The following is an 18,864-nucleotide window of genomic DNA, read 5'->3' as shown; positions in this document are numbered from 1 at the left end:
ACAGTCTATAAATATTTTTAAATATAAGTTAGTTCAACACCGAACTAAAATTTTATCAATATGCTCAGTTATAAACTTGGCTGGGGCTGAAAGAATCTTGGCAGTGGCGAAATTTGAAGCGAAATTAACAAAAAAGTAGTTCATAAATCACGTGGGCCAGACGGACCGAGCGACTAGATTCTGAATATGAAATGAGCCACCATTCATTTCAGAGTTATTACATTATACGTTTCGTGTTTGAAGATTAATTTGAATCTGTGGATTTGCATTGAAACATACCGAATTCAAGTAGCGCAATTCATTGATGTTTTAATAGTGTATTTTACTATGTATTCCGTATACTATGTTGCCTAATAGCAAAGACTGTCGTTTTGCTTTGGGGAGTAATAAAGTAACTACATATTTAAATTCATTCAATATAGAGGTAGACACAACCGTTTCCTTTACATTTGGCAGACATTTTTGATTTGCTATTTGTATACGTAATAATAACTTTTGACGCTTCGAAAGCGTTGATTGGACATTTGAAATATTATTTTTAAATAGTATTCAATCGAGTTCTTATCATGATTTCATTTACTTCCATAAATAATACTGAACAATGTGATAAAAAATAAAGTGACTATTAAATTCCTTCAGGATTCAGAATGTGATTCTCATCTGAGGTCGTAAGCACGATCCCTGGCTGGACATTAATGGACTTTCCTTCTATGTGGGCATAATATCAGCTCGGACCGGTGAAGGAAAAAATTGCGAGGAAACCGGCTTTCCTTAGACCCAAAAAGTTGACGGCGTGGGTTAGGTACCCACTTGCCTATTGAATTGACAAATTAGTACGAAAATTTAATTTGTATATACAGAGTTTTTGTAAAAAACAAAAGATGCGCTAATTTTTTCGAAGCCAGTAATTTTTTCGCTTCATTACGGATGTCCTAGAATTTATTTATTAAAAAAAATATCATCCCTCGCCACAATAACGGCATTATTCACCGAGCTTCCTTCCCATTGTACCATTGTTGTTTTTTCCAGAACTTTCTCTCTTCATTTGTTTTGTGAAATTTTTCAGAAGCAGGATTTCTTGAACCCATATTTCAACCTCATATTGTCCACCTTCTATTCAGGCGGCAGAGAATATTTTTAAAAATTAAGACAGTTTTAGTTCAACCAACTTTTATGACTTCCGATGTTATGATAAAAACTTCAGAGATTTCTTTAAAATATGAACTAATTAGGAATATTATGCTGAATATATATCCCAATAACCGTTCTGGCAACATGGCTTCTGACAACAGTTTACACGATTAGAAGTTCATTAGAAATAGCTCTGGGCTACCGTGTGACTCTCATCAGTGGGGTCGTAGGTTCGATCCCCTGCCGTGCAACAATATATTATTAATATGTCCTTCCTAAACCATAGTAACTTTCCGTAAGAGCAAACAATATTGGTACAGCCGAGGCTTGGTTTGATAATGCACTAAAAAGTTTGACACTAAAATAATGTAAAAAATATTGCAAAATTTCACAAAAGAATTCTATAATAAACTTTATTATTGTATTTCCTTCAATTCGTGTTTATGTTTATCTTCTAGAATCCTTAACTAATCTAACTAAATAAGCCTCAGTGCGCATTTCATGATATGACGTCATCGCAATGATTGTATCCGTAGATTGTAGAACGCATACGAAAAGCAATTTCCATTTGCTGGTAGCAACAAGCTCGAACAGCTTTTTATATTTTCTCGTTTGAATTTGTCAATTCTTTGTGTATTTTAAAAGCTTCAACTATCCCCCATCTCGCACCACATATGTCTAAGTGGGTCGTCGTAATTAAAAGTTGGGGCACTCAGCTTGGGGTAGGTTAATGCAATTATACTAGAATTTTTCGCGACATATGGCCGATAGAGCAGCGTTTACCGGCTTGGGGTTGGATGTGGTTTTTCACGATTCAAGGCTAAAAAATATGTTGATTATCATCCTACAAAGTTTTTAGAAATTTCATATTTGTACTAAGTTTTTTGTGTAAGAATGTTTTTTTTTTTCAATTAGCGATAAAGGCTTGCAGAAATTTGGTAGTATTTGATTTTCACTGCATCTGTAAGCATAATAATAAATATATTTCAATACATATTTTAATAAGAAACTGATTAACTATTGTCGCGATTAATGTTATTAGGGTTATAATAAATGTAAATATAAATTAATGTTTTTTTAAATTGTTTCAGTTAATATTGTGTAGCAATTATGTACATTAATTATGAGTTCAAGTATATTAGTTGTATATAATAAATTTTATTCCCAAAACGTCAACCGCTTTTACGAAGACATTGCACCCTAATGCATGTAGTTTTCATTAGCTCCCCAGAGATCGCTAAGCCCAAGCGTACATATTATGGCGAATAAATGCCCATCAAATTGCGTATGTATTTTAGTGGTATTTTTATTTGAACAATTCCAGAATATGTATTTTATCTTTAAGATTTTGTAAGTGGTTAAAGATTTGTCTGTATTTTAATGAAGTGACCAAAAGTGGTACGTGTTTCGCCACCTGTTTTTTTAATAATTAAACGGGTTAAAATTACATTGAATTTAAAAATAGAATGAAGTATACGAGTACCGTTAGATTAGACAACTATTTTCTTGTTGCGTCTAATGTCGAACCAGTGTTCTTCTCCTTTCTTTCTGAAGGTCGCGTTTGTGGCACCGCATAACTTCCTCCACTCTCCCCTGTCTTTGGCAAGCCTGTACGCCTGGGCCTGTAAGGTCTTTCCGAGAACTGGATTTGTTTTTTTAACTTTCTTGACCTCTGCTTCTTAAATGTTCAAAACAGCTCAGGATCTGCTGGTAACAAAGTGTCGAAAGGCGAAACCTGTGCCTCTGCCTGTCTTTCATATCATGACCATACTTAAAGGTGTCATACTTTAATGTGGAACCACTACTATGTAACCAATTTGACTTATGGTTCTTCAAGCAGAGAGCATACCAATTCTTAAAAGGTCGGCGGGGCTTTGGGGAGCCCTCTGGCTTTGGGAGTGTCCATGGGCACTCCTTTATGTAATGGGCTCAAGTGATATAACTTGACATCAGGGAGTCTCCGGCACGTTTGCCCCCTATTACATAAAGAAAGAGCGTCCCAATTTTTAAAAGGCTGTCAAGGCACTCGTGAGATGTGAATAAACTATACATTTCAACCTTTCAAAAATACAAATTAATAAAATGTTATTTTATGCTTCACCGCGCATTTTGGGCAATAATTTTCGTGTTGAAGAAAGTTACGTTTGATATGGCCTTTTCATTTAAATGAATGCTCAAAACCAAAGTAAGATATAAAATCAGTAATGCTATTGGTAAAATCCAATCTTACATAAAAGAGTAGTCTGATTACAAACAGATAATTGTCCGTCCGTCTGTCTCTGTGGAGCTGTGGGGTGATCATTAGAATTGTGCCGATCAGATGGTGGAACCGCGGGCGCATATGTTGCGTGATTTTAGAGTATACCTCGTACGATTGACCGATTTTGATACTTTTTGATGTTTTTAAAGAGAAACTAATTTACGTAATTATGATTATCTTATATAATATATGAATGTTGATTGAGTAAAAATTATTAAGAAAACTTTAAATTGTGAAATTATTTATTAATTTATGTTTTTTTGGATTTATTTATAATATTTTGTACAATAATAAATAATAATAATAAATGGTTTATTTGTAAAACAGTGGTACATTCAGATTGAGGAAATATAAAAAACTGCACAATCTGCCATATAAAAATAGGCATACAAATGTCATATTATCTTTTTTTTATAAATACTCACCTACACTAAAAAGGCACCATGCCTTTTAAATTTGGATCACCTTTCCCTTGAGCATTACACGGCAGTTATCTATAACTTCATGGAAAGTGGATAAATAGTTAGATAGTCAGATAGATACATAACAATTTTCTACATATCGTGGTGGTACAATCACCCACAGCTGTATTGGAATACTCAAGCAAGTTCGAAAAAGGCTATACTATTGAATTCTCGTTGTCAATAAGTCAACTATCAAAAGGTTTCAATCCATCCCTCATAGCAAATAATACAATATGCATTATTGAACGGCATTGTGCGCAGGTTATTTATTTGCGCATGCGTTGAGAGCATTATAATGACAACTGGTACTTATCAACCTTGTGCTTGCAATCAATTTAATGTATATTAACAATTTAAATACAGATAAATGAATCATTTGCGTATGTCAAAAAAGCGTAATAAGCAAAAACAATAATTATAGTACCTAATTCAACACGTAAAGTCATCTTCTAAGACTTTGTTTTTCCTATTTTATACATACTAATGGTGCTACAACATTTTAGTCTTCAGATTTCTGTCTATACTCATGATATTATTTTTCTTTACACGCAAGTAGGTAAATTTTCTGTGTCTGACACACACATATATGCACAAAGACAGAAAGTCTATCGTAGCCAATCCGAAGATAAATACACAAATATTTGCAAAATCAAATCAACCATACACATTTCTTTTTGAAACGATTTTATATTATTTAATTTAATAGGTAGGTACCTCAAACTAATTTTCTTTAAACACTTTGACTTGAAATTTCTTTTATAGTAGTAGTAACCCTTTTCTACTGAGGTTCCAAGTACCAATCATATGAATCTTTTGACGGGTAACGTGTCGCATATGGTAATGCGTCATGAGGGCACATTGTCCTCGGCTTTTACACCATATGGTACTAAAATTTACAAACAAGTGCGATTGAGTAGGCGTCTTATATATGAACGGACGAGTCGTAGCGTTTACAAGCTTTGGAAACGCTAAAAAAATATAATTGAATGTATTTAAATTGAATTTTAAAATATATGTATATACTGAAAATTTAAGAAATTTTATTTGAAAATGTCTATAATGTATGATTTTTATTAATTAATTTAAAAGATTAATAAAAGCATCTATTCATTGTAAAAATGCATTACAGTAGGTTACATATCGGTGACAGGGTTCCCATCTCTTTTCAGGTTCCATATCAACAAATATAAACGATAGTATGTAATATGCCTTTTTCATCTTTACGTAACGAAAAAACATTTATATCAACAATTGATACTACACTCTGTTACAACGACTTAAAATTCATTTTTACTAAACCAATGTAAAACGATTAACAGGCTAGTTGATCCAGAATTGAAAGGGAATGATTATCTCAATTCAATGGTACACTCTTTCAATGTGCAAAACCGTACAGAGCATTATGGTTCTTAGTGCAAGGTGTTACGGGTCAAAATAGCGCAAGTGTTTTACAGTCTGACTGTACGTAACCATTGTTAAAATCCACATGACATATGGTGCCTTGGTATTAGTTCTCTATACATTTATGGTTAGGGCTAAACATATTTTAATAGATTAATGCAGGTGCTTCCACGGATTAAGAGATTATGCATACAATAATCAAAATATTTGCAGGGTAATAAAATTAATGTTCTTCGTAATCGTTAAATATTATTTTTTATTCATGTTTACCTGCTTAGTCTGTATAGAATACCAAAAATTTCGTTACATTGAAGTGGAGGTTTTTATACACATTACACACATCAATACACATATTTATTTATTCGTTACCAAATAAAATACGGAAGAGCTTGGTAATAGTAATTTTTATTTACCTTACAGATATATACTTATAAGTTAACTATATTTTATGTATTTTTTTAACTTGTTTTCTAAGAAAATAGAAACATAAGTAGATTCTGTATGAACCGATTTGACCATCGTGTGAGTATTATACTTTTTAATAGAGTACTTTTTAATAACATTGTTTTAGTATAATTGTTCAACGTGCGACTACTGACACAGACGTCAGAGTTTCAATTGGTTGCGGATTTTTCTTTCTACGTGTGCATTTAACCCTTTCTCGTAAAAATGTTTTTAGACATACAATGTTTTAAATTAAATAGATACTTATAATTTTGAATTAAAAGCATTTATTTAAAATTTGTTTATTATACCTTATCCAATAAATTCTTTATCATAAAAACACTAACATTTCTCGTTAACTCAATCAAGTTCCTCCCAGGACAATTGAAAGAATATTAACTCGGAAGTAATCTGTCACAGAGAAAGCTCTGGAGGTCCAAACGACAATCCAACTCGCAGATGTGACCTCTGACTTGAGATCATCACTCAATCGCTTCTACCATGAGTTAAATCGTTTTGTAATGTACTTTTATTATTGTTTACTTCGAAAATACATATAGGTAGACGAATTTATATCTTAGATGAGAAACAACTGGTTTATTTGACAGCTGGAACGATTTTGACAATTGACATTACGTCATTTTTCATTTGCGTAGAAATTAATAAAAACATCAAGTTAAGTAGGCCATAAAATAGAAATTTTGCACTCACAAAAGTACAACGTTTAAAAGTATTATACTTCTTACGTCATTCGGGACATATGAGCGAAGTACATTTAAAATACGCCGTAAATTACATATATAACTGGATACAATCCCATCAGATGAAATGCGAGTTGCGACCTATCTGAGGGCACTCCAGTCCACGAGATGTCTATGTATCCGCCGCTTGAATGAACTAAATTATAACCATAGTTATATTATCGGATAACGTGATCTGAAATACGCAATAACTCAGTATTATAAACAATTAGCGCCCCCAACACGTGCCTCGAGACAAATGGCGTGCCTACTATTACTTATCGGCAAATCTGATTAGAGTCTTAAATTTTGGTGTGTAGATATCTTCGGAATAATTATACTAGAAAGACAAAAGTTTAATAAATATAGAAAATGTTTAGTGAAAAAGAAATTGCACTAGTCCATTACAATTGCCTGCGTGTTATGCAGCTAGTATCTTCTATTTGACATGTCAGCGGTATTTGACAATAACTTTATAAACTTTTATGTAAATTTTATAAATAAACTCTTTCTGTACAATATTTTCTGTTTCAGCATAAGATAGGTTGAGGGAATTTTGTAAAAGAGTGTTTGTTCGTAAATGTATAAACTTATATTTTTTTCGATTATTCAATTGACCCTAATCCCTGGGATTTATTTGCTCCAGCTCAAACAATTTGTTGAGAGTTTTTTGCCCGTTCTTCTTGTCCACTCTTCGCTTACGAACTTGTACCTAAATGGTAGTTTGGAATCATTTTAACATATTTCTGTTGACCTTCATAAGTGTACTTGGTTACCTATATCAATATGTCATCATGTCAATAGCGATAGAGGAATTTAAGAAATTATTAGTTGATTTTAATTCTTAACAGCAGCCATCAACTTGACGATCATTATATTATATGAATTATATTTCAACTTTCATTCGAATGTTTCATGAAAATGTGTTTTGTAAATTTTGAGATATGGATATTGGATATTCATTTCTGGAAATATAATACACCTGTATAAATGTTGACAGGTGTCATGAAGTCGCTTTAATTATACTTTTATCAATATTTATTACATAGGACATAATTGACTGTTTGAAATTACAGTCACGCTATTGACGAATTTTGTGTGTTACCTGTTGTGTGTGTTGAAATAATTATTTTAAAAAATTATTATCTATTAGCGGATATTTAACTCATTAAATCAAAAAGGAATCTCATTACCAAACGCTAATGAAAATAAATGGAACAGATTTCATAGCGCGAGAAAGAATGACCAAAAATGGCAAAAAAAATCTGATAAATTGCTTTCCTTTAACGTCTGCGCCCATCTTATTATCGTTACCCACTACCGAACAGACCTCATTCGAGACTTCTTTCATTTATATTAACTAAAATCTGCAAGCGATTTTGAACTTTCTACGCTTTTAATAAAGTATATTTTTCTTTTACATTGACACATCCACTGGAATCTACGTTATTCACGCGATTTGCAATCTTGCCTATTTACAATAGAGTGTATTATTGCTTGGCATGTTGGCTTAGGATATCAATTTGAGAAGAAGCGTCTGTGTTAATAGCATTATTCGCAATCTCATCCATACACTCGGGGGTTAGGCCGAGGATATCATTTTTTATGCCACATATAAAACATATTTATTGCAATCATAATAGTCAGAGTTTTTTCTAGCACCGTGTTTTGGGAGATAAACAGAGGATAATGATCAAAGTAACTTTTACTATCTTATATATTAGTTTTATCGTCATTGTGAGAAAAGTTTTTGGATTCCCTCGCTAACAGTATAAACAAGACAACGAATAATAAAAAAAAGGAAATTCAGTCAAACAAAAGAATATTAAAGGAGACAGTTAATCAAATTTATAAATAATTAAAATCTTTAACAAACATTTTGTGTCTCCATTTACAAATTTACCCGCAGAAATATTCTTATAGATACTAAGGAGATACAGATGCGAAATCGGCTTTCAACTCTCGACATCATACTGTCTTTGTCAAGCTGACCCTACCACAGTTCAATCCGCTCAATTCGGAGCAATTTTATCTTAAACCTCTGCTAGAGCTCACACTCACTATGGTTGCCAGCTTTCTATTGGATGAGCACTTTCGAACACGCCTTTGCCGTATCCCCATTGGTCGCTTAGCTCCGCCTTCAAACTTTGCAGTCGTAAGTAAAGGGTAGTTCGCGCCCCGTTCGAGTATTTTTCACCCTCGATATACGCTCGCATTTCGTAAATATCAATCGAGTGAGACGCACGCGTCTTTCGCTAAATACATCGATATAAGTGAAAAAGTTTTCGTTCAAAGTGTGATATATTAAATGAAGAAACAATGACAATGGACATTCAAAACAATTATCAAAGCTATAAAGAGCAATCTCCGAATTCTAAAGAATCCAATCTAAATATCGAGAGTGCGCGAACATCACAAATGAAGACCGATATGCAGTCTACAGTGATAAATCCAGGCAAGGCGTCTAAACGGTCTTTTGATGTGGCCTTTCTCATGATGCCCGACGAGAAACCGCGACAACTACCTCCCGAAAAGCAATTGAGAGTGTCAAAGCAGATATTTAAGACTGAGGAATGGGAACAATCTTCGCAGCGGCTGTCAGAGATGTATAAACACAGCGATTACTCCAACGACAATACTTTGGATTCAAAGGACGACGATGACAGAGCCCGTATAAATAACAATATGTCGCCTGGTTTCGGCTCCGATGGAAACATCGACGTTGGCACAGACGAATTTCCAAGTAAGACCACGTACGGTAGTGATTCTGAGTCATCTGATAAGTCACGAAGTCGCCCAAACTCAAATGATAGTGCAGCAAGGCCGCCAAAATTTTTGCCTGAATACAAAAATAAAATATTTGATGATCCTACTCTAATAAGCGTGCAGACGAGAGCTAGATATGAAAATAGATTTTTCGCTAAGCAACCAGAAGTTTCTCCAAAAAGTGCATTCACCAAAGTGTCAAATTTCGGACTTCGATCACCTATTCCCAACCCATCTGTTAGCCCCGACAATCTGTTGTACCAGAATTCTGTAAGCCCACCACTTGCGACATCACCTCCAGTAAGTAGTTTCAACAAATCGGGGTTTAACAATCTGCTAACACCTGCTCATTTATTAAATGGACAAAACTTCTTCAAGGCCCATAACATACAACTGACATCACCTAGTTACTCCGAGTCGGCTCATGTACGCTCCACAGTACCAATAAAAACCATTGACTATCAAGCAAAATCTAACACAAAGGTGCCGGTGTCACCAAATAAAATGAATTTCCTGCCATTTAGACCAGAGATTCCCTACCTCCCTGGCGGGTCATCATACCCTTTTGGAGTTCAGAATTTTCAACAGTCAAATGCAGATTTCATGAAGTTTCAAACGCCGCAGCGGGAGCCTGTCAATCCACTCATAGGCAACCCTGCAGCTGCAATATTGAGCACTTTATTGCCATCGACTCTGGCAGCGTTCTCTTTGCCAGCACAAAACGTATGTGCCAAATGCAATATAAGTTTTCGAATGACGTCAGATCTCGTGTATCATATGCGGACACATCACAAGAGCGAGTCAGCTGTCGATCCCAATAGGAGGAAACGGGAGGAAAAACTTAAGTGTCCTGTTTGCAATGAAAGTTTTCGTGAACGGCACCATTTGACGAGACATATGACAGCACATCAAGACAAGGAGGGCGATATGGAGGATATATTGCCGTCTCAGTCTTATAATAAGAAAAGTAAACAGTTTTTCTCCAACGTGCAAAAGTAGATTTTAACTAAAATTTCATGGTCTCATACAAGCTAGAATTGAAAAATTTCTTTCCCCGCCTGTTAGTATTGTTATTGTTATAAAATCACTCCATTGTGCAATATTAGTGTTAAGTATTTATTTTGTATATAATAGGTATAGAAATTATGACTTAATAAATTATATCACATTATTTTAATAGTGTTATTTCACTTTATTCGTACTTATGTACCTAAATGCGTTATAGAAAGAAAGGACGATAATTGATTCCAAATAAGTATTTTAAAACATTTTTGCTTTAAAATATTTTATTTTCTTACCTATTATTATTAATACAAATGCAATCAAATTAATATTGAAATGATAATTTTATTAATAACATATTATGACAGAACTTTATATCAAGTTGTAAATAGGTAAACAGGAAAAGTTCTCAAAAACTTCAGCTTTTACTAAGCTTAAAGAGCAATATAATGATATAGAACGATATATAACTCGAATAAATTATTAACACAATCGATAAAATCGGTAAAATATATTCTATGTAATTATCTACCTTTAAAGAAACGGGTTGAAATGACTCTAGTCTCGTTTCATTACCCAGCCAAAATAATTCCAGGTTTCATCCGCACCACCTCGATAGCTGGAACTCTTTCACAGTTCACACGACTAGGTATTGAGAAAGAACATTTCACCCATAATTGCCATGGGCTGCTGTCTGCCTCTTACGGTTGCTCCATATACTGGTTAGTTGTCAATTTATAAAAAAGTAATTAAAAACTTAACTCTTAAATAAAATATCATCAATTATTAAGATTATTAGTGCTGATTTCGTTAGCACATTAGGTACACTATCCTTCCTGTCGTCCGAATTTTCCCATATTAACGTGTCATGGTAATCATATGCTAATAGGAATCTATAGAGACACTAACGAGGCGAAGCGTTGCTAATCGTGAACTAGGGTGAGTGATAAAGCTATCAACATACCCTAATATAAAACTATTCTTGCCACTTGTGGTTAATATTACAATTGGTATGCCATTTTGCCGAATAAAATATTTAGTGCTTATAAATAATATTCCGTTTGATAAATATTAAAAAGGATAGACACAGATATTAGTATATTGTATTTACGTCTACGAAAGGCCTGTTTGTCTTAGGTCCTCGAATACAGCTAATTTGCCTATGAATGTTTCTTCGCCATATGATTACGCAAATAAAAATCTACGAATTTGTACCTACAAATTATAAGTATACTATAGGTATATAAGGTGTCTCAAAAGAAAGTTTATATTTATATATTATTTGACGGATATTTTCTTTCATTTGCGCTAGAGAATTCGACTTATGGGCACAGACTTTCGACACAAGAAGTTATCTAACATTATCACATAACATAAGCTAAATAAATGTAAACTTTTTTTAGATATACCTGTTATTATAATATAAAATACATTGAGTCTACTTTTGAAACTAGATTTGAAACTGACTAGTTCTAAATATATTTTTTTCAATGTTTTGTAAGTTGTGCTAAAGTGATTTCTTTAAAATCCATAGTTATTTTTAAATAAAATGCGTAAGTATGAATGAGAAGTTAATCGAATTAGAACAATCGATTTTTTACCCTCCATCACTCGCACGAGCGTACATAAGTTCTGTATCAAATCGTCTTGCGAACAAATCTGTTCACATGCGCGGGATCATTTATGTCTGTATGGACCAATGGTTCGAAGAACGTGGTGAATCGGGATGGGAATTGTGGGATTTAATGAGGAATGAAAACATTTATTCTGACTGAATGCAAAACCTGGATTGTATTCTACTTAATGTTGACACTAGTAGCTACGGCTTATACTTTTGTAAAGCTTTATATAGTCTATTCTTGTTATTTTTGATCGGGTAACTGAAGCCAATATAGGAATCTTTTTTTGCAAATACGAAAAGTAAATCCTAAGTTTCTAAGTCATGAGAAAACTAAGAAATACCAAAAATCAAGTTATTTTCAGTGCTTACCGCTTCGAATAGCAGTGTTTAATAAAATTACAATATATTAATACTGAATATCAATACTGAATTGTTAAAGAAAATTGAACTAGAGTATTATTAAATATTAGATTAATTTTGCGTACCAATTCTCCAAAGTACGGCAACGCACTTGCGTGTCTTTTGGCAATGTGAGCATCCTTGGATGGCGATATCACTAATTAACCTGAACCTACTAATCCTCCTGCCTCATAAGAAAAAGATAAACGTGTGTGTGACATATGGGAACAATGACGCTACTGTCAGCTGCCATTGCGATTATCGCTCATAATTAAACGTCCAAGTCAAATCATTTTAAAACCGTAAATACTTCTGGTTTATTATATGTCTGATGATAATAAAAATGAAAACACTACTACTGCTGTGACATACATTTTAATATTGTTTATATTAATTACTTAAAGAGTAAAAAGTAAAATACCAGAAGTTACACTAAAGATCGCAAGCGTGGAAGCGAGAATGGGTAAAGTTCAGCTCTGATAAGTGCTAGACGAACAATATTTCTGCAAGCGCACCCAGCCGTGAATAATTCAATAGAAAATATTCATATTGGGGACAACGCGACCCCTCGTTACAGGGTGTTTGAAGAAACTTAGATCTTAATGTTTCTGATACAATAACAACTACTAATTAACGTGATGCAGACTTCGATTCCCAGCAAAACAGTGCTTTGGAAATAGAAATTTTTGGCAAATAGGAATTAACTACATGTTCAATGACACATTGTTAATGGTATCTGGATACAATTTACTTTACTACGAAGAAAACTGGCGTTAAAAATTGATAATTGATGATTATGTTAATGTATTAAAATGTGATTCATATGCTTTTGATATACAGCTTGCATTACAAAAAAAGATCAAATTACTCTTCATCAACGTTGTTTGAAGTATGTATAATGTACTGTTAATTTGTTTTGATGTACGAAGACACGATACGTTGGGTAGAATCATTAATTCAACACCCTATATCTAAAGCATGTTTGCAAGTTCTTGACGAATGTGTTCCGTAATACAGCCAGATATATTTGAATATTGTTCACTGTTCACTGATAACGAATGTCTAAATTTATGTAAACAATGTAGGATTCTAAATGCCTACCGCAGTTAAAATCTTTAGTGGCTGTGTGATAAAACTGATAGATACAACATGTTATAGACTAAAAGTTTTATCTGCCGCGCTATGTGGATCCAGCTGCCCACTGAAGTATTTCCGAACTAACTCGCCTTAGGGTCCTTCAAGAAAAGAGCATATCAATTCGTAAAAGGCTGGTAGCGCGCTTGCGAGCCTTCTGGCAGTGCGAGTGTCCATGGGCGTCGGGGACACTTAGCATCAGGTGAGACACCTGCCCGTCTGCCTCCTGTAACATAAAAAAAAATCTACACTGCACGAGAAGTTAAATGATACTGCTGCCCATGGACACTCTCATTGCCGAACTTTAATGTATTTGTACGCTTTTGTAATTACCCTAAAACTAATTATTTCGGAAATACAATAGCGGGCAGCTGGTTGTGGCAGCAACAAATTTGTGGTGTGCAGCAAAAGCTGCCTTAAAAAATTCTCAGTTGTTTAACGACATGGAAGTGTTATAGAGGTGGTATTTTGTATACTTCCTCGACGTCCGATGACGATACTCAGCTTCATTAGTTCGTACAACTCTTCTGAACTCTCCACCGCCAAATTATTTAGGTACATATATATCTATATCACAAGTAAGTGAGGTAGGCTGAAGACATCAAACACATGCCGATTGATTCGTCCTTATATACAAAAGCTTTTACTTAAAGTTTAGAATTTATATTAATTTGTTTATTAATTATTATAGTTAATATTAGAAAATCTTTGACAATAATCATGTTCAACATGATCTCACAGCAGGCGCAAGACGGTAACTTGCGAATTCATTCGGACTGTCAGAATAATTTACAATTTCCTCGTGTGACAAGAATTAAACACTATTCTTTTCCTATTAAAATGCAAGACCTTTTAATTGACGGGAAGGTTATTTCGGTATCTATCTGTAATTTCATATAAAACATCGCAGAGGACTCGCATGTGTGTTTTCATAAAGGCGCTGTCATCTTGTCTTTCAATATCAACTTGGCCGCCCCAAAAATCAAAACCCGCTAATCACTTAACAATAAAAATCTCGAATGCATTTCATATCGCGAACGCATTTACAATATTACGTCCTTCCTCCTTCGCTGCGTCATTACAAATGATAAATAGCTCGCACACTTCGATAATCAAATTCAAATTTGGAATCTGCTACCCTCTTTTTTCTATAAGGTTGTTTTGTATTGTGAGAAGATTGTGGCTTTATTAAGCGTGAACGTTGCGATTCGGCACGGTAGTCACGTGACCCGGAACCGATTTGGTTGAGATTTGTATGTATTTGTATGTAAATAGGTTAGGGTGAGATAACCAGGCGTGGATAGCGATCTGTGATTGAATTAACTGTGTCGGCGTTTAGTGTCTTTGGGATTTCATTTATTGGCTATCGATTTTACGATGTGGGGGAACTGCGGAAGTAGAACAGGTCATATTAATGAAAAAAAAAACTATCCATTATCTTCTGCTTGTTAAGCTTCCTTTTCAACAGTAACTGTTATATCCAGATTGATAAAATCATGATTATAATTGCACCTCCGTTGAGAAGTTGGAGAAACTGATCATGATTGGTAACACGGAAAGCAAGCGGCCATTCACGAACCAGTTGGAGTATGACTTCGCCCTCAAAACTGTACAGCGCAATGAGATGGTGGAAAGTAAGTAGTAACTGATGGGGACAATCTGCTCCTAGTTACCTTGCCGACCACCACTCTTAGTCGTGAGCTACCAACACACCGAGAATTATGAGATTATTTTATTTAATCGCTATAGTATTTCCGAACCAATTCAACTTAGGGTCCTTCAAGAAAAGAGCGTACCAATTCCTAAAAGGCCGGCAACGCACTCGCCCTCTGGCTTTGAGAGTGTCCATGGGCGGATGTTTCACTTAATATCAGATGAGCCTCCTGCCCGTTTGCCCTTGTTCTATAAAAAAAATATGATCGCGTGTGCGTTGCCGGCCTTTTAGGAATTGATACGTTCTTTTCATAAAGGAGCCTAAGTCAATTGGTTCGGAAATAATTCAGTGGGCAGCTAATTCCACATAGTGGTGGCGTTTGTATGACTGTTAGTAACTTAATGTTGGATAATTTTGTTATTGCGCTTTCTATTATAATACATCATAATGTAAAAAAGGTTAGTCGGTATCACAGGAGAACGAAGAGCTGGCAGCTACCTCACACAAAGAATTGGTCTTGCTATTCAAAGGGGGAACGCTGCAAGTATTTTCGGAACCTTGCCTAAAGGGCAAAGCCTTTTAATAATATTCGTATATTTTAGTTATTATATTTTAAGGTTTTTAATAAACTTTTCTTTTTAGTTATTACATTAGCATTATATTATAGTATATTATTGAATAATAACCTATTTTTACAAACATAGATATTTAAATTTAGTATGCCATAAAAATTTAGTATTTAAGACATTATATATAAGATCTCGGCACATTTATTAACATTACGTTTACTTAGTTAATATGAATCCTACAAATGTGTAAACAGATGTAATTACTGAATATATTGCGAAATACAATGAAATAAACAATAGAATAACATTTCCTCAGTGGACATAGGGCAGTAGACACCGCGGCAAGCAGACGGAAAACATTGGTCTCGGTCGCCGCATCTTGATATTACTAATTTATTACTCCTATTATGAACATATTATAAAACCTGCAGATATTCTGCAAAATATTTAGAAGCCACAATTAGTAGCGGACTTTTGTTTGGTCCATTAATACTTTTTTTTATAGAACAGGGGGCAAACGGGCAGTATGTTAAGTGATACCGCCGCCCATGGACACTCTCAATGCTAGAGGACTCGTGACTCGTGAGTGCGTTGTCGGCATTTTAAGAATTTATAATAATTCTATAAATCCAAGCCATTATTGTTTTTACCGTAATTTGACCACTGCTTCATCTTTCAGCCTCGCCTTTTCACTGAAAGCCAAGAATTTGGTGACGTCAAATGTATACATATTAAACGAATATTATTTTAATATTCTATTTGCAAGTCAGCTAAATGTTAGGTTCTAAGAAAACAGTCACATTGCCTGTTTGTAAACAGTGCTTTATTCTATGTGTTTTATTTAGGTAATGTTTTACGCACTTCTTCCTTACTTATCTCTTTCTCATTCTCGCAGTGATTGGCTGGAAGCGATAAGTAATCCTCCTTTTTATCTATTTTAATCGTACTGCATGCAACGAAGTGTAAATAATTAAATAAATAAATTATCAATTCAAATACCTAATTTTCAAACTCTTAATCTAAAACTTAATGGTTTAACAAGTATAAACATTTAAGATGTATTCAAAGTGAAACAAAGTAATGAATTCAGTGAACATTGCTACCAAAGGCCGCTTATTATTTTCGACTTACGACTACTTTACAGTGTTTTCCACTTGTAACTTTGTATTTTGACCAACTATTACGTAAAAAGGTATATTACAAATATGTTTTTCGATTATTTTAATATATAACAGTTTAATTGGTTAATCATGATGCTGAAGAACATCTATTCGAACATAACGAACACGTCTCATGATCCGCCTTTGAATGCCCTATTTACATACCTCTACGCTTTTCTGAACTGATACTATTTAACATTGTTCAGGATATATGCCATTTTGTAAAGGCCGTGAACGCACTTATAAACTGGTGATTTTGTATTTTATAAAATAACTTTGAGCTCGTGGATAGTATGTAGGATTTATGTTTGATAAATATACAGCTTTAATACAAATATTTGTATTGGGTTAAGTGGTAGGTAGGTTATAAAGTATGTATAATAAAAATCAGAAATCGTCATTTAATTCATATTCACACATTGGAACACATCGTGTATTCGAAATATTAATTATTATAGTCAAGAACAGGTTTCTTGCATCGGCTATCTATGAATCGACAATGTTTCAATTGGTTTATTACGTTGTTCGTGTAATTTTGATGGTTTAATGGTATGAAATTTATATTATATATTACGTCACTGTCCTCAGTATGGATATGAGTTAATTATTTTAATATATTCGACGTCCTGGTGGACAGAAAAACTGTGTCCAGTTTGTGTTTCCACCACACCAACTTCTTTCTATTTAAGATTATGTATACAATGAATAAATAAAATAATATTTTTAAATTTCTTAAAACCAGCATTGTTATTTTGAGGGTGAATTGGAAGACATCTTTTAATGTCTGAAGCGGCGGCATACATCCATATTAATTTGAACCATATTTCATCGTATTTAATTCATATGCTAAATAGGAGATCTTCATTTAGTTCGAGAACATTGTAACCATACTTTTGAAATACTTTATTAAGACAAGTATACACACACATACATATGTATATAAAAAGATATTCATTTAGAGCAACAGCATGCTACTTTCACCCCAGAGGTCGTAGGTTTGTAGACTATGCAGGTTTTTCTGCCTACGAGCTTCTAACATCTGACAGCCAAGAAAAACAAATGTTCAGGAAACCGCCCCGAACTTAACAGTTGTAGTGCCACTGGTTCTTTAGTGACGGTTTAAAGATATTTTCTTTCTCAAAGAATTACAATTATTTGTTAAAATGTTAAATTTAAGGTAATTTAGTTGTGTTTATCGTGTTATCAAATTATTAGAACATAAGCTGTATAAAACAAAAATGATATTCTCTCTACATATTATATTAAAATATAAACTATGAAACACACTAATTTAGACATAATGTTTAGTATCACTTTACCTTGTCAAATACAAGACACAAAAATTTAAATCTAGTTTAGAAGTACTGAATAGTGCGCATCCAATACAAATACAATTCAATTGTTTAATCAAAGTGAAATAAAAAGCGCACAATTCATCTGCCATCAATAGAATTGCAGCAATCGTTCTCCATTAGACGATCCGCTATAAATCGAACTTCGCATTATCGTGATGTATGGTGTTAGGTCGCGGTAAAAAATTATAGATAATGTTAAGGAGGTGGTGCTCCGATAATGAGAATGATAGGCCATACAACACAAATACTAGAAATGCTCACGTTATGGGCAATTCTCATTTTCCTACAGTTTGAAACCGCGACATTAAGTTATATATTTTTGGGGTAAATAGTAATGATTAAAGCTATTTGTAACAGCACTAGATACTTCACTTTATAGTGGAAGATTTTATAGTTTTATTTCTATATTTATTTACTGGAAAATGTCATGTGGAGCTTGGTGTTATGGATGCAGTTCGGTACACAAGTTTATATTATTGGTGCTTATGTGTACATTATATGTACGAATAAATTATGTAATAATAAAAGCGTGTTATACATTAATTATTTTAAAAAATTACTTCTCGTAAAACGCTTTTAATTCTTTCATTACACTTACAACTTGTCCATCAAAAATAGTAACGGAGAGGTTATTGCCAGTTTCTTTTGTCCATCGTACGATCTTTTGTGAACTGGAAAATATTTGCCTTTAAGTGCACATTGTATTACCTTTATGAATAAATTATATAACAATATTGAAAGCATTTTATTAATTAACTATTTTT

General features: G+C 33.6%; 1 protein-coding gene across 1 annotated transcript; it reads left to right on the top strand.

Annotated features, from left to right (window-relative positions):
* The first annotated feature begins 8,721 nt into the window (after nt 1-8,721).
* LOC110997889 lies at nt 8,722-10,271 on the top strand. The gene has a single exon (XM_022266253.2). The coding sequence runs from the start codon at nt 8,760-8,762 to the stop codon at nt 10,203-10,205; it is 1,446 nt and encodes a 481-aa protein (XP_022121945.2). The 5' UTR covers nt 8,722-8,759; the 3' UTR covers nt 10,206-10,271.
* Nucleotides 10,272-18,864: the final 8,593 nt, after the last annotated feature.

Source organism: Pieris rapae, chromosome 19, assembly GCF_905147795.1.
Source record: "Pieris rapae chromosome 19, ilPieRapa1.1, whole genome shotgun sequence".
NCBI classification, from domain to species: domain Eukaryota; kingdom Metazoa; phylum Arthropoda; class Insecta; order Lepidoptera; family Pieridae; genus Pieris; species Pieris rapae.
This window is presented reverse-complemented; position numbering and strand designations above follow the sequence as displayed.

Excerpts from the sequence above, each read along its gene's own strand:
- LOC110997889 (XM_022266253.2), top strand. The coding sequence starts at position 8,760 with ATGACAATGGACATTCAAAACAATTATCAAAGCTATAAAGAGCAATCT.